This window comes from Pelophylax lessonae, assembly GCF_965119305.1.
Source record: "Pelophylax lessonae genome assembly, chromosome: 1".
NCBI classification, from domain to species: Eukaryota; Metazoa; Chordata; class Amphibia; order Anura; family Ranidae; genus Pelophylax; species Pelophylax lessonae.
The window spans coordinates 772,948,788-772,970,517 of record NC_138768.1 but is presented as its reverse complement, the minus strand read 5'-3'; the positions used below and the strand labels follow the sequence as shown (position 1 = coordinate 772,970,517).

At 42.1% G+C, this 21,730-nt stretch overlaps 1 protein-coding gene across 1 annotated transcript in view; it reads left to right on the top strand.

The window, feature by feature from the left end:
- The window catches only part of ZCCHC4 (zinc finger CCHC-type containing 4), a 61,019-nt gene extending 47,259 nt beyond the window's left edge, over positions 1–13,760 (top strand). The window contains exons 11-13 of the mRNA XM_082267968.1: positions 311–362; positions 9,998–10,145; positions 13,514–13,760. Of these exons, the coding sequence (XP_082124094.1) occupies positions 311–362; positions 9,998–10,145; positions 13,514–13,565 (252 nt within the window). The 3' untranslated portion in view covers positions 13,566–13,760. The remainder of the gene's footprint in view (positions 1–310; positions 363–9,997; positions 10,146–13,513) is intronic.
- The last annotated feature ends 7,970 nt before the right edge of the window (positions 13,761–21,730 follow it).

The window sequence follows — 21,730 nt, the reverse complement described above, 5'->3', positions numbered from 1 at the left end:
GGGCAAACTGGCTAAAATGCATTTTTCCTAAAGTTCCCTTATCTCTTCAGTGCTTTTGGGCAGATATAAGATCTTCATAGCTTCATGGTATTGTGCAGAGTAGCTTTAGACTTGATTGCTTTCAGTAAGAAAGATGATTCTATGCATCAAGATTTTCTAAGCAGCCTGGTTAACCATCCTAAGGGGCATAGAAAATAGAAGACTATTTCAGTGGTTTGGACAATAGCCTTGATGTGTATTTGAATATGTCCATACTTCTCCAATTTTATATCTGTTTCTGAAGTATCACACATTTTTTGTGTCTTTGCAGGATGGCAGAAAGTGGAAGCATTGCCCCCAATGCAATAAATGCGTGAAACCTTGTAAGTAATAACTATCAGAGTCTTGGTTTCATAGATTCACTGTTCTATATGAGCAAGTCTTAGACCTTAAAATGAACTGAACTTTTGAGGCAGTGCCTACATCATCCATAAAACACAAAACTGAGATGTGCCTATGTAAACAAGGCATATCTCAGTTCTGACGGGGGAAGGGACCTATCGTGTGTCTCTGCAAAGCAGGGACTACAATTCATCTCTTCCCCTAGTAAAGGCAGTACACTGTGTACACATAAACATTGACTAGGGGCTCAGACACAGAGTAGATCTGCTAAATCTGAGTTCCGCTGGCATATCTGCATTGAAAGGGGGCCCCCTGGCATATCTGCATTGAAAGGGGGCACTCTGGCATATCTGCATTGAAAGGGGGCACGCTGGCATATCTGCATTAAAAGGGGGCACGCTGGCATATCTGCATTGAAAGGGGGCACGCTGGCATATCTGCATTGAAATTTAAATTTAATTTATATTAATTCACACATACACACCATCCATCTACTCTTGGTCCTGCCCCCGGGTCCAATATATGAACCCATTGCGGCCCTCGAGTCAAAAAGTTTGCCCACCCCTGGACTAGGCACACAGTTAACCCTTTGATCGCACTAGATGTTTAACCCCTTCCCAGCCAGTTATTAGTACAATGACAGTGCATATTTTTTTAACACTGATCACTCTATTAGTGTCACTGGTTTCTGCAAAGTGTCATTTAGTGTCCGATAGTCTGCCACAATTTCACAGTCTTGCCATCATTACTAGTATATAAAAAAAATATACATAAATATATCCCATAGTTTATAGACGCTATAACGTTTGCGTAAAATCAATACACGCTTATTGGGAATTTTTTTTTACCAAAAAAAATGTAACCGAAGGCATATTGGACTAAATTTATGAAGAAATTCGATTTTTTTTTTTTTTTTTTTTTTTTTACTTTTTTTTTTTTTTTTTTACATTTTTTTTTATTGGGTATGTCTTATAGCAGAAAGTAAAAAAAGTGTGTTATTTTTTTTTTTTTAAGGAATTTTGGTATTATTTTTTTTTTTTTTTTTTATAGCACAAATAATAAAACACAACGTGATCAAATACCACCAAAAGAAAGCTTTAAGTGACAAAAAAATGCCATAAATTGTATTTGGTACAGTGTCACACGACTGCGCAATTGGCAGTTAAAGCAATGTAGTGCCGTATTGCAAAAAATGACCTGGTCATGAAGGGGGGTAAATCTTCCGGAGATAAAGTGGTTATTATTTATAAATTTTCTCTATAATATCACAAAACCCCACTTTTAAGTTCATGTCCACTTTAAAGATGTAGTTAGTAAAAAAAAACTATGGTAGGTAGTAAATTAAATCTATGTCAGCCAGCAAAAAAAAAAAAAAAAATATGGCCGTCAAATCAAAAAAACAATCAAAATTAAAGCCACGCTTACCCAATCAACTAAAACAAACCATAAATAATATATCAAAAACATAGTCCATGTGAAAGCATAAATAGTCTAAATATTATTTCTGTGCACTAATTATTCTCTTAAAGTGCCGGTGCTCAAAAAAAGTGGTGGTGCTTTAAATAATATCTTCTATAGTGCCAAAATGTTCACCACCAACATTCCACTTTGTGAAAAATGGTACCCTTCCTGGATGGGACCACACTAACCAAATAAATATGACCACCTTAGCATATACCAAGGTAGGTCTCTAAGTCTTGTTTACTCTCCTGATGATGTCCGTGAGTGACGAAACACGTTCACAGAGAGGCAGCTACACACTGAGTTGGGAAGCCGCTTCCGGGGATTGGAGCGCCCGCCAGCTTTCACATGTTGAAGAGGCACTGGCGAGCTGTAGAGTAATAGGCAGGTGACCCAGGGGTGCCAGGACGGGCACCAAAGATTGTGAGTGTTTATTTTAATTGTTTATATGTGTATTTTAATAAATCCCTTTTTGTTTAAATCCTCTATATGTGAGCACTGCTATGGACCTCTATTCTAAAGGATTTTGCCACACACAGCGGAGCTGTGGCACAAGCCTTGGAGACCTACCTTGGTATATGCTAAGGGGGCCATATTTATTTGGGGAGTGTGGTCCCAATGGGAAAGGGCACCATTTTGCACAAAGTGGAAAGTTGGTGGTGAAGAATTTGGCACTGGCACTTTAAGAGAGATTAATTAGTGCACAGTAATAATTTTTGAACTATTTATGTTTCCACATGGACTATGTTTTTGTTATATTAAGTATTGTTTTAGTTGATTTGGTTTTGATTTTCAGTATTTTTTACATTTGGTGTATTAAGTGGCTTTCATTTTTATTTTTTTTTTTTTTTTTTTTTTTTTATATTGTCAGCACATTGCATCAGCTGAAGCTAGCATTATTTGCACAATTATAATTATCAACAGGTTTTTTTTTTTATATTATTATGGTCAATAAATCAAACCTCCTATTAGCCAGTAAAAAAAAAACTATGGTAGCCAATAAAAGTCAGTAAGAAAAAATACAGTAGTCAGGAAAATAAAAACTACGGTAGTAAATTTTCAGTTGGATTTCCGCTTTGATTTGAGTACAGTGCACACATCTGATTTAGTGTTATGATTATTGCTCTTTGCACAGTTTTTGTACTGTGCCTAAAAATGTATCTTTGTCTGCCCTGAATTTCTCAATAATATAAAAGCCTAATGCTGGGTATTGACCTGTTCAGGCATAGTGTTTATGTGATCACAAACTGATAGAGCCCCCCTCCAGTGATATTTTTCCAAATGTATGTTGGTGGGCATCTCAAGCCAAGCAGCACAGCTCCTGTTTTTGCTTTTTAGAAGAGGAAACCTATTTTGAGGTCATCTCTCACACACCAGCAATAATTCACTTTTCTCTTTTGTTTATTGACAGACACAGCACTCAATTATTCAGAACCATAGGGTTATATTGCCCCCTACAGGAGTAGGACACTAGTCAGAAAAAAGACTTGGCTATGCCTATGGGCAGTCCCAGGTGGTATACTCACCCTCTGTGCTATAGGTCTTCAGTTTTTTTCTGCCTAGTCAGGAGTAATTTTTTTTTCCCTTTTTTAAAAGGCTTTTTTTTTCTCCTGCGAGATCTGCATTTAACTACCGTACTGGGCGACTGGATAATCTAGATCCAGTGGTCACCCCAGTCTGGCCACAGCTCTGCTCTAGGTCAGCTGCGACATAGCCCTACTGGACGGTCGCTGGCCTGTGAGTTAAATGCCTCGCAAGGTCGCATACGACCTGGTTTTGACCTGAGTCGCAGCATTCCCCCCCCATTTTGATGGCGAGGAGGTTCTGTCTGGAGTGGTGCCCACCTTGTTCCTGGGATGGTGAGTAGATGTATCCCCTCTCCCCCTGGAGGGTTTTGGGGTGGGCACGGCCCCCCCCCTGGGCCAGTCAAACCTGTGGGATCCTCCTCCTTCCCCTCAGACCCCACCCTTGGTTGTTTGTGGTTCCCATGGGTCATTCATCTGGTAGACCCCCCCCTGGGAAGCGTGGAGGGTTGGGATAGTGACTGGGGCTGGTGTACTGCACTGTACTGGTGGGAGGGGGGAACGCGCCGCCACCTGTGGCTGGTCTTCTCGGCTGTTGGGCACTGGCTGTTACTGGGGTTCTGTGCCCGATCCCCCCTCTCTTTTGCTGGTTGATGCCAGGGCTCCAGGGATCTCTCCTGGGAGCCTCGTAGAGCCTCGTGCGGTGACCATGTTTGTGTAGTCCAGCGTCCATTTTTCGTTGGTTCAGCCTGCTAATAGAGCGGCGGCCATGACAGGGGACTCTCTGGGCAGTGATTTCGGTTGTGGGAGCTCCTCCTTTTGCCCTGGTGTTGACTGTTGACTGTTTTTTTCCTTCCCCCTTGGATGCCGCAAGTGGAGCAGTGCTATTCTTGGTGCAGACCGGTGCTACTCTGGTGGGGTCCTTCCCTCTCTCTGGTGCAGATTGTGGGGTGCTCTGCTTGCTGGTGACCTGGTGGTGCTACTGGCACGGTGGGGATGTCCCATAGAGTTGCTAGTCATTTTTTGTGGGGCTCCCCCTAGCTGCTTATGGAGTATCAGGAGCACATTTCCCCTCCTGACCCCCTCTCAGAGGCTGCAGGTCCCTTGGGGTCCCAGCGCTCTCTTGATGCACTGACGGTGGTCCTGGAGTCCTTTATTTCCCAGATGGAGGTGGCTTTTGGGCAACAGGCTAGCAAAAAACATTCCCCACCTTCCCCTGTCTCATCTGCCTCATCAGATCCTGAATCTGTTCTCAGCCGCCGCAGTCGTGGCCCACACTGCGGGGTCTGCAGCCACGCTCCCTGATTTCTCAGATAGTGAGGATTATTCTTCCACCTCCTGTAGCTGCACACGTGGAAACGCTAGTTTATGCACTGATTGCATCTGTGCTGGAAACTTTAAAAATGGAGAATGCAACGGAGGTGCCGGTCACCTTTGGCACCCACAAGTCGTCTCGCAAGGCAAAAGTGTTTCCTTATCTCTCTTGTTTTGACAAATTTTTCTCTAAAGAGTGGGAGCGTCCGAAACGTCCCCTTGTGGTTTCTACCCCTTTTGAGGAGTTTTTCCTCAAGAAGTGGCTATTCCGGCTAACAGAAAGGCGGAGTTTGTGGCCCGCAATATAGTCCCTTTTGCTGGCCCGGCGCTTAGGCCAGTCCTGGCCATTGCCCTGATGTGGCAAACATTAACTTAGTGAGCTAAGCTTTTGCACGGCGGCCTAGAGGGTGGGCAGATTCACCTGATTTCTAAGCTATCTGTTTCAGGAGTGATGCTTAAGCAAGTATTTTGGCTTAATTGATAGTCTGCGGACCAGACTTCTAAAAAAAAAAAAAAAAAAAAAAAAAAAAAAAAAAACCTCAGATTTACCCTTTCAAGGTGATCGCCTGTTTTGTGCTACCCAGGATGACATCATTAAGAGTCTCACAGGGGGGGGGGGGGGAAGAGTTCCTTTCTTCCACAGTCTGGGAAGGGGAAGGAACCTCGTTGCAGATGTGGCCCATCTTTCTTGGCTCACAAGAAAGTTTTTTTTGTCTAGCAGGGTCCACTGACAAGGGTTCAAAACCTTTTAAGCCCTCCTCAGGAGGTTCCAAGCCGCCCTTGCTGGCAAGCTGAGAGCGGGATTCTCTAGACCCGCAGACATGGCTCCTTCAGCCTGAAGGTGCGCCCTCAGCCGTGCCTGGGGTGGGGGGATGTCTTCGCTGGTTTTCAGGCCCGTGGACCTCCTTGATAAACAACCAAGAATTCACAAAGTGATACTGTCCAGTTACAAGTTAGAGTTTCGTTCTTGGCCTCCGGATATGTTCTTCCCTTCCAATGTGCGTCTGTCCCAGACCGATTGCAAGCTCCCTTTGGGGAGGTGCAAGACTTGTTGCTTCAGGGTGGAATTCTCCTGGTTACAGTATTTGAATGGTTTCAGGATTTTTATTCCAGCCTGTTCACGATCCCAAAGGAGGGCAAGGTTCATCCAATTCTAGACCTGAAGGCCCTGAACTGCTTGTGCGGGTACAGAAGTTCAGAATGGCGTGCATTCGCAAGGTGGTGTCATCCCTTCATGACTTTCTTTCTTATATCGACCTCAAGGATGCTTCCCCGCACATTCTAATATGTGCCCGACACCAGCGCTTCCTGCTTTTTGCTGCGGAAGAGGAGCATTACTAGTTTGTGGCATTACCCTTGGGTCTCGCGAAAGTTTTGGCCTCAGTCATGGTGTTGCTACATCAGTGGGGGATTGTGGTACTGGGCTACCTGGACGACCTCCTCTTGCGAGCCAAGTCTGCTGCCCTGATGGACGACTTAGGGATCACTATACAGACCCTGAAAGAGTTTAATTGGCTTCTGAATTGCCAGAGGTCTGCTCTGATTACATCCAGAAAATTGGATTATCTGGGTCTCACTCTGGACTCGGCTCTAGCCAGAGTGTTCCTTCCTCTAGACAATCTCCAGAAGTTGCATGATGCAATTCATCTACTGCTGTCTAGCAGTTGTACTCCCTCCGGACTTGAATACGGGTGCTGGGGCCTGATGGTATCTACCTTTTTTGAGGCGGTTTCGTTTGCACTGTTCCATATGAAGTCCCTTCAAAGGGAGATCCTGGTAAAATGGGACAAGTGTCCGAGGTCTCTAGACAATCTGATTCGGCTGAGCCGAGAAACCAGGGGGCCCCTGGTTTGGTGGATTTGTTTCCTGGATCTTCGGCAGGACAGAGCCTTTCTTCCCTTGTATTGGACAGTGGTCACCGCGGAATCGCGGATGCCTTTCTGTCCGGGTAGGATCCAGACAATGCCACAGCGGTGGCCTATGTCCATCACCAGGGCAGAACAAAGAGTGTGTTGGAGCCCTGGAAGTAGCCGGCATCCTCCTGTGAGCTGACCCTCTCCGCTGTACATATTCCAGGAGGGGAAAACTGGCAGGCGTTGGACCAAGGGGAGTCGTTCCTTCACCCGGACGTGTTCCATCAGATATGTCTTCGGTGGGGCACCCCTGAGATCGATCTGTTGGCATCCTGGCTCAACAGAAAGGTACTGAGGTTTGTGGCAAGGTCACAGAATCCTCTAGCGGATGTCAGGTGTCCTGGTGGCTCCGTGGGGCCAGTATCGTCTGATTTACGCTTTTACTCCTCTCAATCTTCTGCAGCAGATTTTACCAGAATTGAGGCTGAAGGGATTCTGGTCATTCTAGGGGCCTCTGCCTTGTCTCGCCAGTCTTGGTATGCCAACCTGGTGCGATTGGTCGCCAGCGTCCCTAGGAGACTGCCTCTCAGGGAGGATCTGCTGTCCCAAGGGCTGATCTTCCATCCTGCTTTACAGTCACTGGCTTTGACGGCCTTGCTGTTGAAAGTCAGGTGCTGAAAGATAGAGGTTTGCCTGGGTCGGTAATTCCAACACTGCCGAGGGCTAGGAAGTCTATGTCTAGGAAGATCTACCAACGTACATTTCCGGGTGTCGCTCGGTGTTCACGCTTATTCTTTTTCGGTGGCTCGAATTTTAACCTTTCCTCAATGAGGTGTTGAGCAGAAATTGGCCTTGAGTACTATCAAGGGCCAGGTGTCCACCTTGGCAGTTTTCTTTCAGCAACCCCCCATTTATTCAAGGGGTTTGACATCTGACTCCACTGATGCAGTCTCCTCTACCGCCTTGGGATCTGAACTTGGTGCTTTCAGTTCTTCAGAAGCCTCCCTTTGAAAATATTTGGGAGGTTCCCCTGCTTGTGCTGTCCCAGAAGGTGGCCTTTTTGGTGGCTATCACCTCTGCTCATAGGATGTTGGAGTTGGCAGCGTTATCCTGTCATACCCCCTACTTGGTGGCCCACAAAGATATGGTGGTTCTTCCCCATTTCCGTTGTTCCTTCCTAAGGTTGTCTCTGATTTCTATTCAAATGTAGACATTGTGTTACCTTCCCTGTGTCCCAGGCCCAAACATCCTAAGGAATTTGCTTTGCATACCCTGGATGTGGTTCGGGCGATTCGAGTGTATTTGGCAGCCACTGAGTCTTTCCGAGATCAGACTTACTGTTTGTGATCACGGAAGGGCCAAGAAAAGAGCTGTCTGCTTCTTCTGTGACCATTTCCAGATGAATCCGACAGACGGTGACTCAGGCTTTTTCTATCAAGGGTCAGGTTCCTCCTTTCCCTGTAACGGTGCACTCTACTCGGGCGCTTAGTGCTTCTTGGGCCTTCTGTCATCAGGCTTCAGGGATGCATGTTTGCAATGTGGCCAATTGGTCATCAGTGCACACTTTCACAAAATTCTTCAAACTGGATGTTGTTGGCATCTACAGATGCTTCCTTTTGGCCGCAAAGTTTTGCAGGCTGCTGTTTAGAGGGTCTGTTCTCTCTTTGGGAGTATATTGTTCAGGTGGGCTCCAGTTGTTTTTTTATTGAGCTCCTGTTTACCTGGTTGGCTATTGTGTTGAGCCTTAGGATTTTTTTTATTGTCCCACCCCTCATCTTTGGCACTGCTTGGGGACGTCCCTATGGTTCTGAATTATGGAGAGCTGTGTATGTCAATGAACGAAAGAGAAAATGTGATTTTTGTATTTACCATAGAATCCATTTCTCGGAGTTCATTGACTGACACAGCACTCACCCCTCTATTTAGTTGTAATACTTCTGACACTGTTTGTTACTAAACGGAAGACCTATAGCAGAGAGGGGGAGAATGCCACCTGGGACTGCCCATAGGTGTAGCCAAGTCTTTTTTTCTGCCTAGTGTCCTGCTCCTGTAGAGGGCAATATAACCCTATGGTTCTTAATAATGAAGAGCTGTATCCGTCAATGAACTCAGAGAAATCGATTTTTTTTTTTTTTTTTGGGTCTGTGTGAATTTTTATAGCTCCTAGAATAGTAGGATCAGCATCAAGCCTGCAATAGTTGTGTAACTGATGTTGTATCCCTTTACAATGTTAAAGTGGTTGTAAACCTCAGACATGAAATCTGTACAAAGCATACCCCTCTATAGTGTTTTTCTCAATCCAGAGCACTAAGTGTAATTTCTCTCTGCTGCTTCGTTCCTCTATCAGGCACTTTTTGACAAGTTTTCATGACACCAAGAGAAAAATGGTGACAGGGGAGGGACCTCCAGCTGATTGACAGCAGTTAGGAAAGGACTCCCTAAAGCCGCACATTAGTGGTGTCTTTATACTGGGTGTATGATTCCCCATGACTAAGCTCCGAGGAGCTATTTGTTTTATCTCTGTGTATCTCCCGAGGCCAGTCACTTCACTGGGCATATGTAAGGTTTTACAACCACTTTAAGTATTTGACAAAATAGGCCTCATTCACACAGGCACTGAGGACAGTAGACCATGAATCTGCCTGGTGCTATGTATAGGCTGTTTATGTAAGTCTATGTGGACGCAGTGGTTGTATGGAAACAGGAGCTTGTATTAATTTGACAAGTGTGTCGGTGTGGGCAGTGTTAATTTCGTCGCCTATAACCGACTAAAACATTTTAGTCTACTAAAATACGACTAAAACTAAAACAATTCAGATGACTAAAATACGACTAAAACTAAAATGGCATTTTAGTCTTAAGACTAAGATACGACTAAAACTAAAATGGCATTTTAGTCAAAAGACTATAACTAAAACTAAATCGAAATTTGCTGCCAAAATTAACACTGGTGCATGCTCAAAGCTTAATACCATAAATAATAACATATTCGATTTTTCACTCCAGGACTAGCTTAAATAATGCATTACAAATTACAATTGAACTACACCCATTGGATTATAGATGACTAAAATTAGTTTTAGTCGACTAAAATGTACTGGAGTTTTAGTCGACTAAATACGACTAAAACTAAAACACTTGCAAAAGACTAAAATGGGACTAAAACTAAAATGCCATTTTAGTCTTAAGACTAAGACAAAAACTAAATTGAAATTTGCTGCCAAAATTAACACTGGGTGTGGGTGAGCGGCCTCACATGCAGACGGTATGCATTCAGGGCCGCTAACCTGCATGCTTGCCAAATTAGGATGAGTGGCTGTATTCATACAGCCTATGTGTCCCCATAGACTTACATGGACTGTGTGCAAGCAGCACACAGTCCATGTAAGTCTATGGGGACACAGAAGATTACTGGATGACTTTCTAACCCAAAAGTGATTTTATTTCTTTTTTTTTCCCCCTCAGCCTGGGCTCACTGCTCTTCCTGTGACCGTTGCTGTTTACAAGACCATCCCTGCGGCAGTGCTGTGGGTGGCTGTTTTCTGTGTGGAAAAGAGGGTCACAAATGGAGGAACTGTCCTACTCGACTCACATCTGAAAGACTCAATAAAAAGTCAGTATTGGCCATAGTACCCTTTATCAATTTTACAATCTCTATAAGATATTTTGTCTGCATTGCTCTGTATGTTTCTGCTCAGCACATTCAGCTAACAAGCTAATATACATATACACTCACTGGCCACTGTATTAGGTACACCTGTTCAATTGCTTGGTAAAACAAATTGCTAATCAGCCAATCACATGGCAGCAACTAAATGCATTTAGGCATCTAGACGTGGTAGAGATGACTTACTGAAATTCAAACCGAGCATCAGAATGGGGAAGAAAGGGGATTTAAGTGACTTTGAATGGGACAATGTTGGTGCCACCAGACAGGCTGGTCTGAGTATTTTTAAAAACTGCTGATCTAATGGGATTTTCTCACACACACAACCATCTCTAAGGTTTACAGAGAATGGTAAGAAAAAGAGAAAATATCCAGTGACCGGCGGTTGTGTGGAAAAAAAAACCCCTCTATGTCAGAGAATGGACAGACTGGTTCAAGATGATAGAAAGGCAACAGTAACTCAAATAACCACTCGTTAGAATCAAGGTATGAAAAAAACTCTCTCTGAAGTAGATGGGCTACAGCAGCAGAAGACCACACCGGCTGCTACTGCTGTCAGTCAAGAACAGGAAACGGAGGGTACAATTCACACAGGCTCACCAAAATTGAACGATAGATTGAAAAAACATTACCTGGTCTAATGAGTCTCGTTTTCAGCTGTGACATTCAGATGGTAGGGTCAGAATTTGGCATAATCATCATGAAAGCATGGATCCATCCTGCCTTGTAACAACGGTTCATGCTGGTGGTGAAATGGGGTGGGGGATATTTTCCTGGCATACTTTAGGCCCCTTAGTACCAATTGAGTACCTTTTTATAAACACCACTGCCTACCGGAGTATTGTTGCTGACCATGTCCATCCCTTTATAACTACAGTGTACCCATCTTCTGATGGCTCCTTCCAGCAGGATAATGCACCATGTCACAAAGCTCAAATCATTTCACCACTGGTTTCTTGAACATGACAATGAGGTCACTGTACTCCAATGGCCTCCACAGTCATCAGATCTCAATGCAATAGAGCCCCTTTGGGGTGTGTTGGAACGGGAGATTCGCATCATGGATGTGCAGCCGACAAATCTGCAGCAACTGCGTGATACTATCTTGTCACTATGGACCAAAATCTGAGGAATGTTTCCAACATCTTGATGAATCTATGATATGAAGAATTAAGGCAGTTCTGAAGGCTAAAGGGGGTCCAACCCGGTACTAGTAAGGTGCACCTAATAAAGTGTCCAGTGGGGGTATATCCCTGCATAGCCAGTATATAAGAGAGATCTGTCTACTTACCCTCCTTATTCTGGTCTGGTAATGTTATACAGCAGCTCTGGCTCCCCTGTGTCAGAGAGCAGCTGCTGCAGGGGAGAGGAAGGAACGCTGACAACAGATGGGCCATGGGAGCCTATGGGTAATGCCACCGCACCAGAGTTTCACTGCCTTTTTCTGAGCTGCTAAATCGCATGACCGGACCAAATTTAAAAAAGGTAAGTACACAGATCTTTTTTTTATACAGGGTATTCAGGAAAGGTAGGAGAAAGGGGGAAGGGACATGTTTGTTTTTCAAAAAAATAAAGTTTATTGGGTTCTGTGCACATAAAATTACAAGTACAATAGACATGAAAATAAAATGGTAAAGCAGGTGCATAAACAGAGTAAGCAAAGACAAAAGCCACTGGTAGGCCTGGAGACCGGAATATACAACTATGTAGGACTCATGAACAGGTAGGTGTGAAACAAGGTACAAAGCATGGAGAGCAGAACACAAACAGACACATCAAGGAGCTGCGGGAAAGGTTAGCAATCGGCGAGAAGAACATGTGTCCGAGTTCTGGAGCCACCTATCCCATATCTTGTGATAGGGAACCCCTATTAGTATAAATAACTTTCTTATAAGACAGACTGGTTAACATCCGTTATCCACATGGCAAGGTCGGGGGAAGGGACATTTTTTAAAAATATTTTAGTTAGGGCTCTTTCACACAGAGCGGACCACATTGCGATCCCCTCCGGCACTTTTTTTTTTTCCACGGAGCGGATGACACTTGTGTCATCCGGTCCGTATGTCCTCATATCATCCCATCCGTTTGCGGATGATATACGGACATAATGTAAGTCTATGGGCATTGCGGATGTCAGCGGATGACACCGCTGACATCCGATTTTGCTTCCTTTCCATTTTTTGAACGGAGGAAAAAAAGGGTTCTGTTCCGTTCCAAAAAACAGAACAGAACTGAAGGAAGAAAATTGGATGTCAGCGGATGGTATTCCACTGACATCCGCAATGCCATTGACTTACATTGATGTCCGTAAATCATCCGCAAAAAAATAGGATGATTTGTGGACATACGGAGCGCTCGTGTGAAAGAGCCCTTAGTCTTTACTTACCCTCTTTGCTCATTTACTGTTTATTAGGAATGTGCAAGTACTTAAAAGGACCAAAATACTGCAAAATCCATAGCATAATGTAATCTGCTTGCCAAAAATTCAACTGATTCACATAGTAAGGCCCCTTTCACACGGAGCGGACCGTATTGCGATCCGCTCCGGCACTTTTTTTTTTTTTTTTCACGGACACAGATGACATTTGTTTCATCCGGTCCGTATGTCCGCATATCATCCCATCCGTTTGCGGATGATATACGGACATAATGCATGTCTATGTGATAGCGGATGACACCGCTGACATCCGATTTTGCGGCCTTTCTGTTTTTTAAACGGAAGAAAAAATAGGGTTCTGTTCCGTTCCAAAAAAACGGAACAGAACTGAAAGGACACAAATCGGATGTCAGCGGATGGTCATCCACTGACATCTGCAATCCCATTGACATGCATTATGTCCGTATATCATCCGCAAACGGATGAGGTGATATACGGACATACGGAACGCCTGTGTGAAAGGGGCCTAAAACACATCAAATACCAGGATAATCCGTATAATGCATACATCATACTTAAAGCCGTTCTTCAACCAGGTTGTCAAAAATTAAAAGTCAGCAACTACAAAAACTGTAGATACTGACTTTAAATAAACAGATCCTCACCTGTCCAAGGATCCAGCGCTGTCCTCACCTGGGCATGTCAATCATGGGAAGCTGACTGAGATTCCTTGTGGCTTCACACAGCAAATGCGTGAGTTGCATTGCGCTTTGTGAAAGGTCCCACAGCCTTCTGGGACCTGTGATGAGTCCCAGAATTGTGCGGGCAGGGAGGAGGGGGAATAAAGCTATGCGATCCAAGCAGAAGTGGGAGTAGGTACATGTTAGCGGGTGTAGCACTGTATTAATACTTTTTTTTATATATTTATTATTTACAGAGTGGAAAAAGGAGGAAATCGGAAAAAGAAGAAGAAACATCTGAAGGGATGATGTGATGAGCAGTTATGTGGACTTGTCACTGTGAGAAAGTTTTGCTACCTTCTCAGTGGACAATATGTTCTGTCTGGTATGATGATGAAGCCAGCTCCTTACACAGCAATTAAAGTGATCTTGTTATCGAGGATAGAATTTTAAAACCCCTACTCCGTGATGTAACAAATCACAACATCCTGGCAATATAGACCACTTGTGGATATATTGCCCAAAAAAAAAAAAAAGACTAAATATGTTTTTTCACAGATTTTAGGGTTTTTTCTTAACTTGTTTCTCAATAAAAACCCATTTGTTGGTTTAAACACAGGGTAGCAGAGTGATGATTGGCACTAAGGTGCTGGAGTTATGTGCCTGTAGGATACTACCTATAGGGGATGTAAATGTTCTTGCCTTGTTTCTAAAAGATTTCTGTGCTCTAGTTTTCTTTTGCAACTCAAAATCATACTGGTAGCTTGACTGGCTGAAGACTAAAGTGATCATCATTTCAATTTGTTTGCAAAGAACAAAAGGTGTGGCAGTTAGTTTCTGTATTTTATTAGCAAAAGAGCTAAACATTCACAAAGATTTCCATTTTGTTTCTAATGTGCAAAAGACAATACCTACTAGGGCCCAGTGTGTATGATGGTATGGCAACTTGCTGATTCATCAAGATTCACAGGCAGTGTCAACTCACCAAGAAGACTCCAAGCATTTCTTGCAATGGAAAAAAACTACAGCCTGTTAGCCTCTTGTGGTTATGGCTGATAATGAGAGATCTATCCCTATCATAGTTCCAAAATGCAAAGAACATGTGGCTGGTAAAAAAAAAAACCTTTCACTTTTACCGAGCACTTTGACAACATTTACTTAAAGCGGTTGTAAACTGCTGGGTGCCTTTTTTTAATTTTTTTTCTGACCATCACGGTAAAGCCATAATGTGCTAGTATGCATCGCATCACATATGTGACACTTGCCTGAGAACTAAGCCTTGCAGCGATATGCTGTCATCCCTGGAGGCCGCTTCCATCTTCACTCGTCTTCTTCCTGGGTCTGCAGACTCTGACTGTGAGACTGGCCAAAACAGCAATGACGTCATTGGGAAGGTTTTATAGCAGAAAGTAAAAAAATATATATATTTTTTTTTAATAGCGCAAAATATAAAAAAACACAGAGGTGATCAAATACCACCTAAAGAAAGCTCTATTTGTGGGGGAAAAAAGACATCAATTTTTTTAGGTACAGTGTCGGACGACCGCTCAATTATCAAAGTAACGCAGTGCCGTATCACAAAAAATGGCCTGGTCACAAAGGGGGTAAACCTCCCTGTAGCTGAAGTGGTTAACCTTCCTCGCTGGCCAGTGCATTCCTTGCATACGCACACCGCAGACTGCGTTCTCAACTGCATCAAGACTACTCCAATTGAAGATCTGTTCATGGCCTGTAAAATCGGCGGTTTCCATTTAAAATAAAAAGCCCTAAAAATTGCAATTAAAGCATAACTCCCCTCTGGGTGATCTCTGTACATTACAAGGATTTTACAAGGATCTAATGGGAGTGGTTTCATAATTGTCTATCAGCTGTGGCAGCTGCAGGGCTCTAATGGGGGAAGCTGCTGGGTCTGCATCCCTTTAGACGTGTTCCTATTGGGAGTATCTCACCAAAAATGACATTTTTGTTACAGGGGATGCCAGAAATCTGACTTGTATCTTAGGCAGACTTCTGGGAAAATTGGTGAGCCAATCACAAAAGCCGGAGATGTTTCTGGGGTGTGGTCAGTGCACATCCTCTGTACAGAACAGCTTCGAGTAGCCATATTGCATTGCATTTTCAGAAAATTACAACAGCTGTAGATTGAAAAGGAAAGGTAATTTTTAATAACATTCACTTACAATCTGATTTGTGTCGTAATTGTATACGGTATATTGTTTTTTTTTCTATAGTTAAAAGTTACCCTTTAACTTTTAAAGTAGATCTGAACTCAAATAGTTTAGATCTGCTGTCTTGTAGGTAACACCTAGAAATATTTATTGTGCCTAAGAAGTGACTTTGTCGTGAACATTTCCTAAAAATAGCAGAGCACTTCCTGTACCTTGAGCCTCCTATCTGTATATCTGCAGTATGAGATTCTATATTGAACTGTACTGACTGCTAGTCCCACAAGATTTAGATTTAGAGTGAGATTTTGTAGTTGCTACGTTTCTGCTCACTGTTCTCACTGAATGAAGTACATGCATTTTCCTGCCACTGCTTCATTCATTCTGTGGATCTGTCCTTCCGGCTTCTCTGTGCTGCTAATATCCCCCCACCAGTCATCAGGGGGACAGCTCTAAATTTGGGGAAGCAAAGCCCTGCCTCCAACATGATGACCATCTCCACACTGACATCAGGGCAGAACAAGACATAGCTCGTCAATAATGGGGCTAAAAATCAGCTAGAGGAAGCCTACACATTACTAGTCTAGACCCTTTCCCTCTGCTAGCCATTTTTGGGCACAACCTCCACAGTTCAGTCTTTTTAAAGCAGTATTAAACCCCAAAACAAACCTTTATTATATTGTAGCTTACCAATTCTTTTGATGGTTGCATTATTTTTCTTTCTTAGGTTTTCCTTCTTCTATGTTCATTTGGTGATCCAGCCAGTAAGTCTGTTTTTTTTTTTTTTTTTTTTTTCAAAACAAACAGCTCTCTTTCAGATATATCAGTTTACAGGGATGAGATAAACCATTTAAGACTGACAAGGGTGGTTACAGTAATAAGCTTTTAAAGTAAATGTGTATGAGGTGCTGCGCTGTTGAAATGATAATGTGCATAAAGCAATAAATCAATACATGTGAAAACTGGATGATGCAAACCCAATGAATCAAATACATAAAATGAATAACTGAAAAACACCTAGTGGTGTAATAGTAAAAAACATAAATGTAACTCAATAAAAAAATAAATAGACTAAAATTAGCATATATGAAAAAAATATATGAACTCTGTAAGGAGAGTGCATAAATGTGCAGAATAGTCTATAGTAAATAAGTCTATTTTGAAACGTGTCCTTCAACATGTGATAAACACTAATAACTTGTAGGGTGATTCCAAACAAATGTATGCATAAATCTTCAGTGCAATCATAAGGTGACTTCCAAACATATATGTGAATCTTCAGTGCAGTGACATCTCCGTGTTCACAAGCCGCTCACCTTACTGCTGTAAGGTAACCGCATTAAGATACTCTTTCTGTGTTGCTCCTTCACTCCTAACACTCCTAGAGTTAGAGATGTATCCTCTATGGTCCTCTTCCTTTAATCTCTAGCCCGCTCCATAGTATATGTAGACAAGAAATTAAGCTCCATAGCGCATTATCGTTTAGCAATTTTAATAATAAAAAAAGCAACAGGCTTCTCACTTTTTAAAACAACAAATATGCACTACATCCATGAGCGCAGAGCTCGTCCACACATCTCTTCTGGTAAGCTGATGCCCTACGTGTTACGTCACACCATGTGACTTCATCAGGGGATACCAGTAGATGTGTGTGCTGTGATTAAATAGGGTACTAATTGTCTCTGATATGGCGGACGTTTTTTTGTAGTCTATAGTTAGTATGTTGTATTGCCGCTGATGCCTATGCTTTTACTCGTGTGGCCATTATGTTGGAGACCAAATGAACACAATGTCCTTTATTATTAATACGCTAACCTTAACCACTTAAAAAGGTTTTGCCCCCTTATGACCAGGCCATTTTTTTGCCATTCGGCACTGCGTTAATTTAACGGACAATTGCATGGTCGTACGTACGATGCTGTACCTACATAAAATTGATGTCCTTTTTTCCCCCACAAATAGAGCGTTCTTTTGGTGGTATTTTGTTACCTTACACCAGTAAGATGAGCGGCTTGTGAACACGGGGGTGTCACTGCACTGAAGATTCACATATGTGTTTGGAAGTCACCTTATAAGTGCACTAAAGATTTATGCATATATTTGTTTGGAATCACCCTACAAGTTATTAGTGTTTATCACATGGTGAAGGACACATTTCGATATAGATTTATTTACTATAGACTATTGTGCACGTTTATGCACGTCCTTACAGAGTTCATATATTATTTTTTTATATATGCTATTTTTAGTCTATTTATTTATTTATTGAGTCACATTTATGTTGTTAACTATTACACCACTAGGTGTTTTTCAGATATTCATTTGATATTATTTGTATTTGATTTAAATCATTGGGTTTGCATCATCCAGTTTTTCACATGTATTGATTTATTGCTTTATGCACATTATCATTTCAACAGAGCAGCACCTCATACACATTTACTTTACTTTATTAGGGTTTGCTATATTGGTGTTTGTTTACTGTTGTGTATATACTATTTTTCATCATAGTGATAGTGCAAGAGTTTTACGATTTGTTTTATTAATGATAAGCTTTTATTTATTCATGTAAAAACCTCTATTCCAAACGCCAAAAAAAAAAAACTGCTGTAACTGACTATAAAGTATTAGCTAGAGTTTGGCTCAATGTATCTATCTAAATCTGCTAGTGCACCGAACACTTCCTACCCCCTGATTGACAATGCTGCAGTCCAAATGTGCCCCCTGTCGTTATTCATCCAAAGTGGGGGCACTCTAATAAAGGAGGTGTTCTACTGGCCAGGTCACCAGATAAAAAAAAAAATAAAAGCGGGGGAAAAAGCCTAAAAAAAAAAAAAAAAAAAAAATGATGCCGCCACCACCACCACATCTAATGACTGGTAAACTGCAATATATTACAGTTTTGGGTTAATACCACTTTAAGAATTAAACCCATGAAAAAAAATGCATTGGACATTGACTTCATGCTTATTCCAGTTTAGTGACCAAATTATTAAAGTTACTGGATAAGTCCCACAGCAACTGCGGACTTACAAACTTTTTTGCATTTCAGGGTTTCTTTAGGGTAACTCCACTTTCTTGTGGAAAAAAATTGCAAATAAAAAAAATATAGAATATACAATTGCTACACAAGTCATTGTGTAATTTTCTGTAAAATGTAATGCACTATGGCCACCTGGACGCATTCTGTACACAGATGGTGTACAGAACGCCCCCCAGATATGTCATTTCCTGCTTGTATGATTGGCTCACTGATTTTCCCAGGAGTCTGCACTTAGATACAAGTCAGATTTTTGGGTATTATCTGCAACAAAAAAGTAATTTTTGGTGAGATACTCATCTAAAGGGATGCAGACCCTGCCCTTTTCCTCAATAGAACCCTGCAAGTGCAGTAGCTGGTTGATCATTACAAATCCCTCCCATTCTCATTCACTTAAAATAACAAAAGGGTAGGAATCTCAAACAAAGTTTGTTAAAATCCTTGCAATGTACATCGATCACCCAGAGGGGAATGTTTTTTTTCTCAACAAACGTTTCGGTACTCCTTTAAGGTTCATTTACGGGAGGCATATACGTCATAATTGAAATGTTTGTTTACGCATCTAAAAAAATGCATATATACGTTTAATACCAAGGTTTATATATTTATTGGCGAATTGTTTAAAAATCAGGCTGCCTGCTCTTTGGTGAAAGATGAATCTTTTTTTTTTATCTGGAATGTTTGAGCAAATATGGAATGAACTCTCTGCAGCAATGGAGCCTTCATTAACCACTTCAATACGGGGCACTTTTAGTCCCCTTCCTACCCAGGCCAATTTACAGCTTTCAGCGTTGACACACTTTAAATGATCATTACGCAGTAATGCAACACTGTACCCGTATGAAATTTTTATAATTTTTTTTTTTTACCCAAAAAGAGCTTTCATTTGGTGGTATTTACCACTGGATTTTTTTATTTTTTGCTAAACAAAACAAAAAAATTAATTTTTTTTTTAATAGTTTGTTATAAAATTTTGCAAACAGGTAAACTTTCTCCTTCACTGATGTGCACTGATGAGGCTGAACTAATGGGCACTGATAGGCGGCACTGATAGCTGACACTGATGATGAGGCACCGATAGGTGGCTCGGCTGGGCACTGATTGGCAGCACGGCTGGGCACTGATTGGCAGCACGGCTGGGCACTGATTGGCAGCACTGGTGGGCACTGATTAGCAGCACTGGTCGGCATTGTTGGGACTGATGTCCCTTTTAGCAGAAGCCAGTTATTGGCTTTCTTCTTCTTTCCTCACGCTGTTAGTATGAGAAAAAAGAAAGCTGATAACTGACTTGTGTTTACATCCTGTGATTAGCTGTCATTGGCTGACAGCTGATCACATGGTAAAGGGCTGCTGTGATTGGCCCTTTACCCCGCTCCCAGAGCGTGCCGTCCATGCGTGGCAGGGGGGCATGCTTGCAGTGTGATCATGGGAGGTTGTCCATGTATGCCCTTCCAAGAAAGTAAGCCCACTCTGTAGCCGTATTTTGGCGATAGCACAGGCAGGAAGTAGTTATAGGTAATCTCTAAGTTGGAATGGAGTATCATTGAATATGGAAGCTAGCTGTATCTTAAATAATATATCAGTGTTCATGCTGAAATCTATGTGTCTTTTTACATTCAGAGGTCTTAATTCGCTGTTTCAGCAGGGACCCACCAAATTTTGATGCATGCGTGGGCATCCCTGTTCACCAGAAGTCGATCATTAGATTGACTTCTTTTGAAGCAGATTGTTAGAAAACCCTTGTTGATCAGCGGGTGCTGATCATCAGTATATTATGACACGAAGAGTCCCTACTGTCCGAATACAATATCTCCGCAGGGGGGATTGCTTCATGCACCCACTTGTGTGGATGGAGGAACCTGCTGGTTGAAAGCAAAAAAAACAAAAACATTTATGGCCAGTTTTGGGGCCATGTCTTCCTCGTGATTCTGTTGCTGGTCACACTTTTCTGGCAGCGGAGTCACTAAAATTCTACTTCCAACATCAACAGCAAAAGGTGCTCCATTAATGCAAAAATAAATTCACTGTGTGACTTCATAGGTTAATGTATAACACTGCTAAGGGTGAGTGGCTCTCCATAGACTCCAATGCTGGTCCAGCTCGTTGCACCCTGAGTTACTGCACCCTGGGCTGCAGCAAACTTTTATTATTTAACCACTTTGGCACTAGAACAATTTTTATATTTTTTGCACACATGTAAAAATCTGAATGTTTGGCCATAAAATTACCTAAATTATATTTTCTGAAAGCAGAGGACCTGCAGAAGGATAAAAAGATAGTAATTGCAGTCTTTTATGTTGCACAATATTTATGCAACTGTATCAAACACCTATTTTCTGGAAAAAAATGTAAAACAACGTAGAACATTTTTTTTTTTTTTCATTTTGGATAGAGTGAGGGAGGGTTATAACCCCTGTCAAATTTTTTATTTTTTTGCCATCTATGTCCGATTGCGTAGATTTACCTTCACTTCCTGTCCCATAATCAAACAGGAAGTGAGAGGAAATCTCTGTAAAGTAAGAGAATTGCTTGGGGACCCCCAGGCCACCAGAACTAGTGTATAGTGATGTCGCGAACCTAAAATTCGCCGTTCGCGAACGGCGAACGCGAACATCGGCAAATGTTCGCGAACCGGGCGAACCGCCATAGACTTCAATAGGCAGGCGAATTTTAAAACACACAGGGACTCTTTCTGGCCACAATAGTGATGGAAAAGTTGTTTCAAGGGGACTAACACCTGGACTGTGGCATGCCGGAGAGGGATCACGCAAAAAAAGTTCTTAAAAATTATAATTTTTTGATAGAGAGCCAATTATTGGAAAAATTAAAAAAAAATAAAAATAAAAAATTTCTTTGGATTTAGCATCTGGGGGGTCTAAAAAGTGTACCTGTCAAGTTTCAGCTCTGTAGCATGTCCAGAACCCCTAAAAAACAGCATTTTTATTATATTTTCAGTAATATGGCTTCTCTGCGGCTGGCTTTTTCTCTTGCAGGCATTTATCGGGCATTTTTTTAGGCAGGCATGTCATTTTTTGTATTTAGTGTCTGGGGGGTCTAAAAAGTGTACCTGTCAAGTTTCAGCTCTGTAGCATGTCCAGAACCCCTAAAAAACAGCATTTCTCTTATATTTTCAGGAATACGGCTTCTCTGCGGCTGGCCTTTTCTCTTGCAGGCATTTAGCAGGCATTTTTTTAGGCAGGCATGTCATTTTTTGTATTTAGTGTCTGGGGGGTCTAAAAAGTGTACCTGTCAAGTTTCAGCTCTGTAGC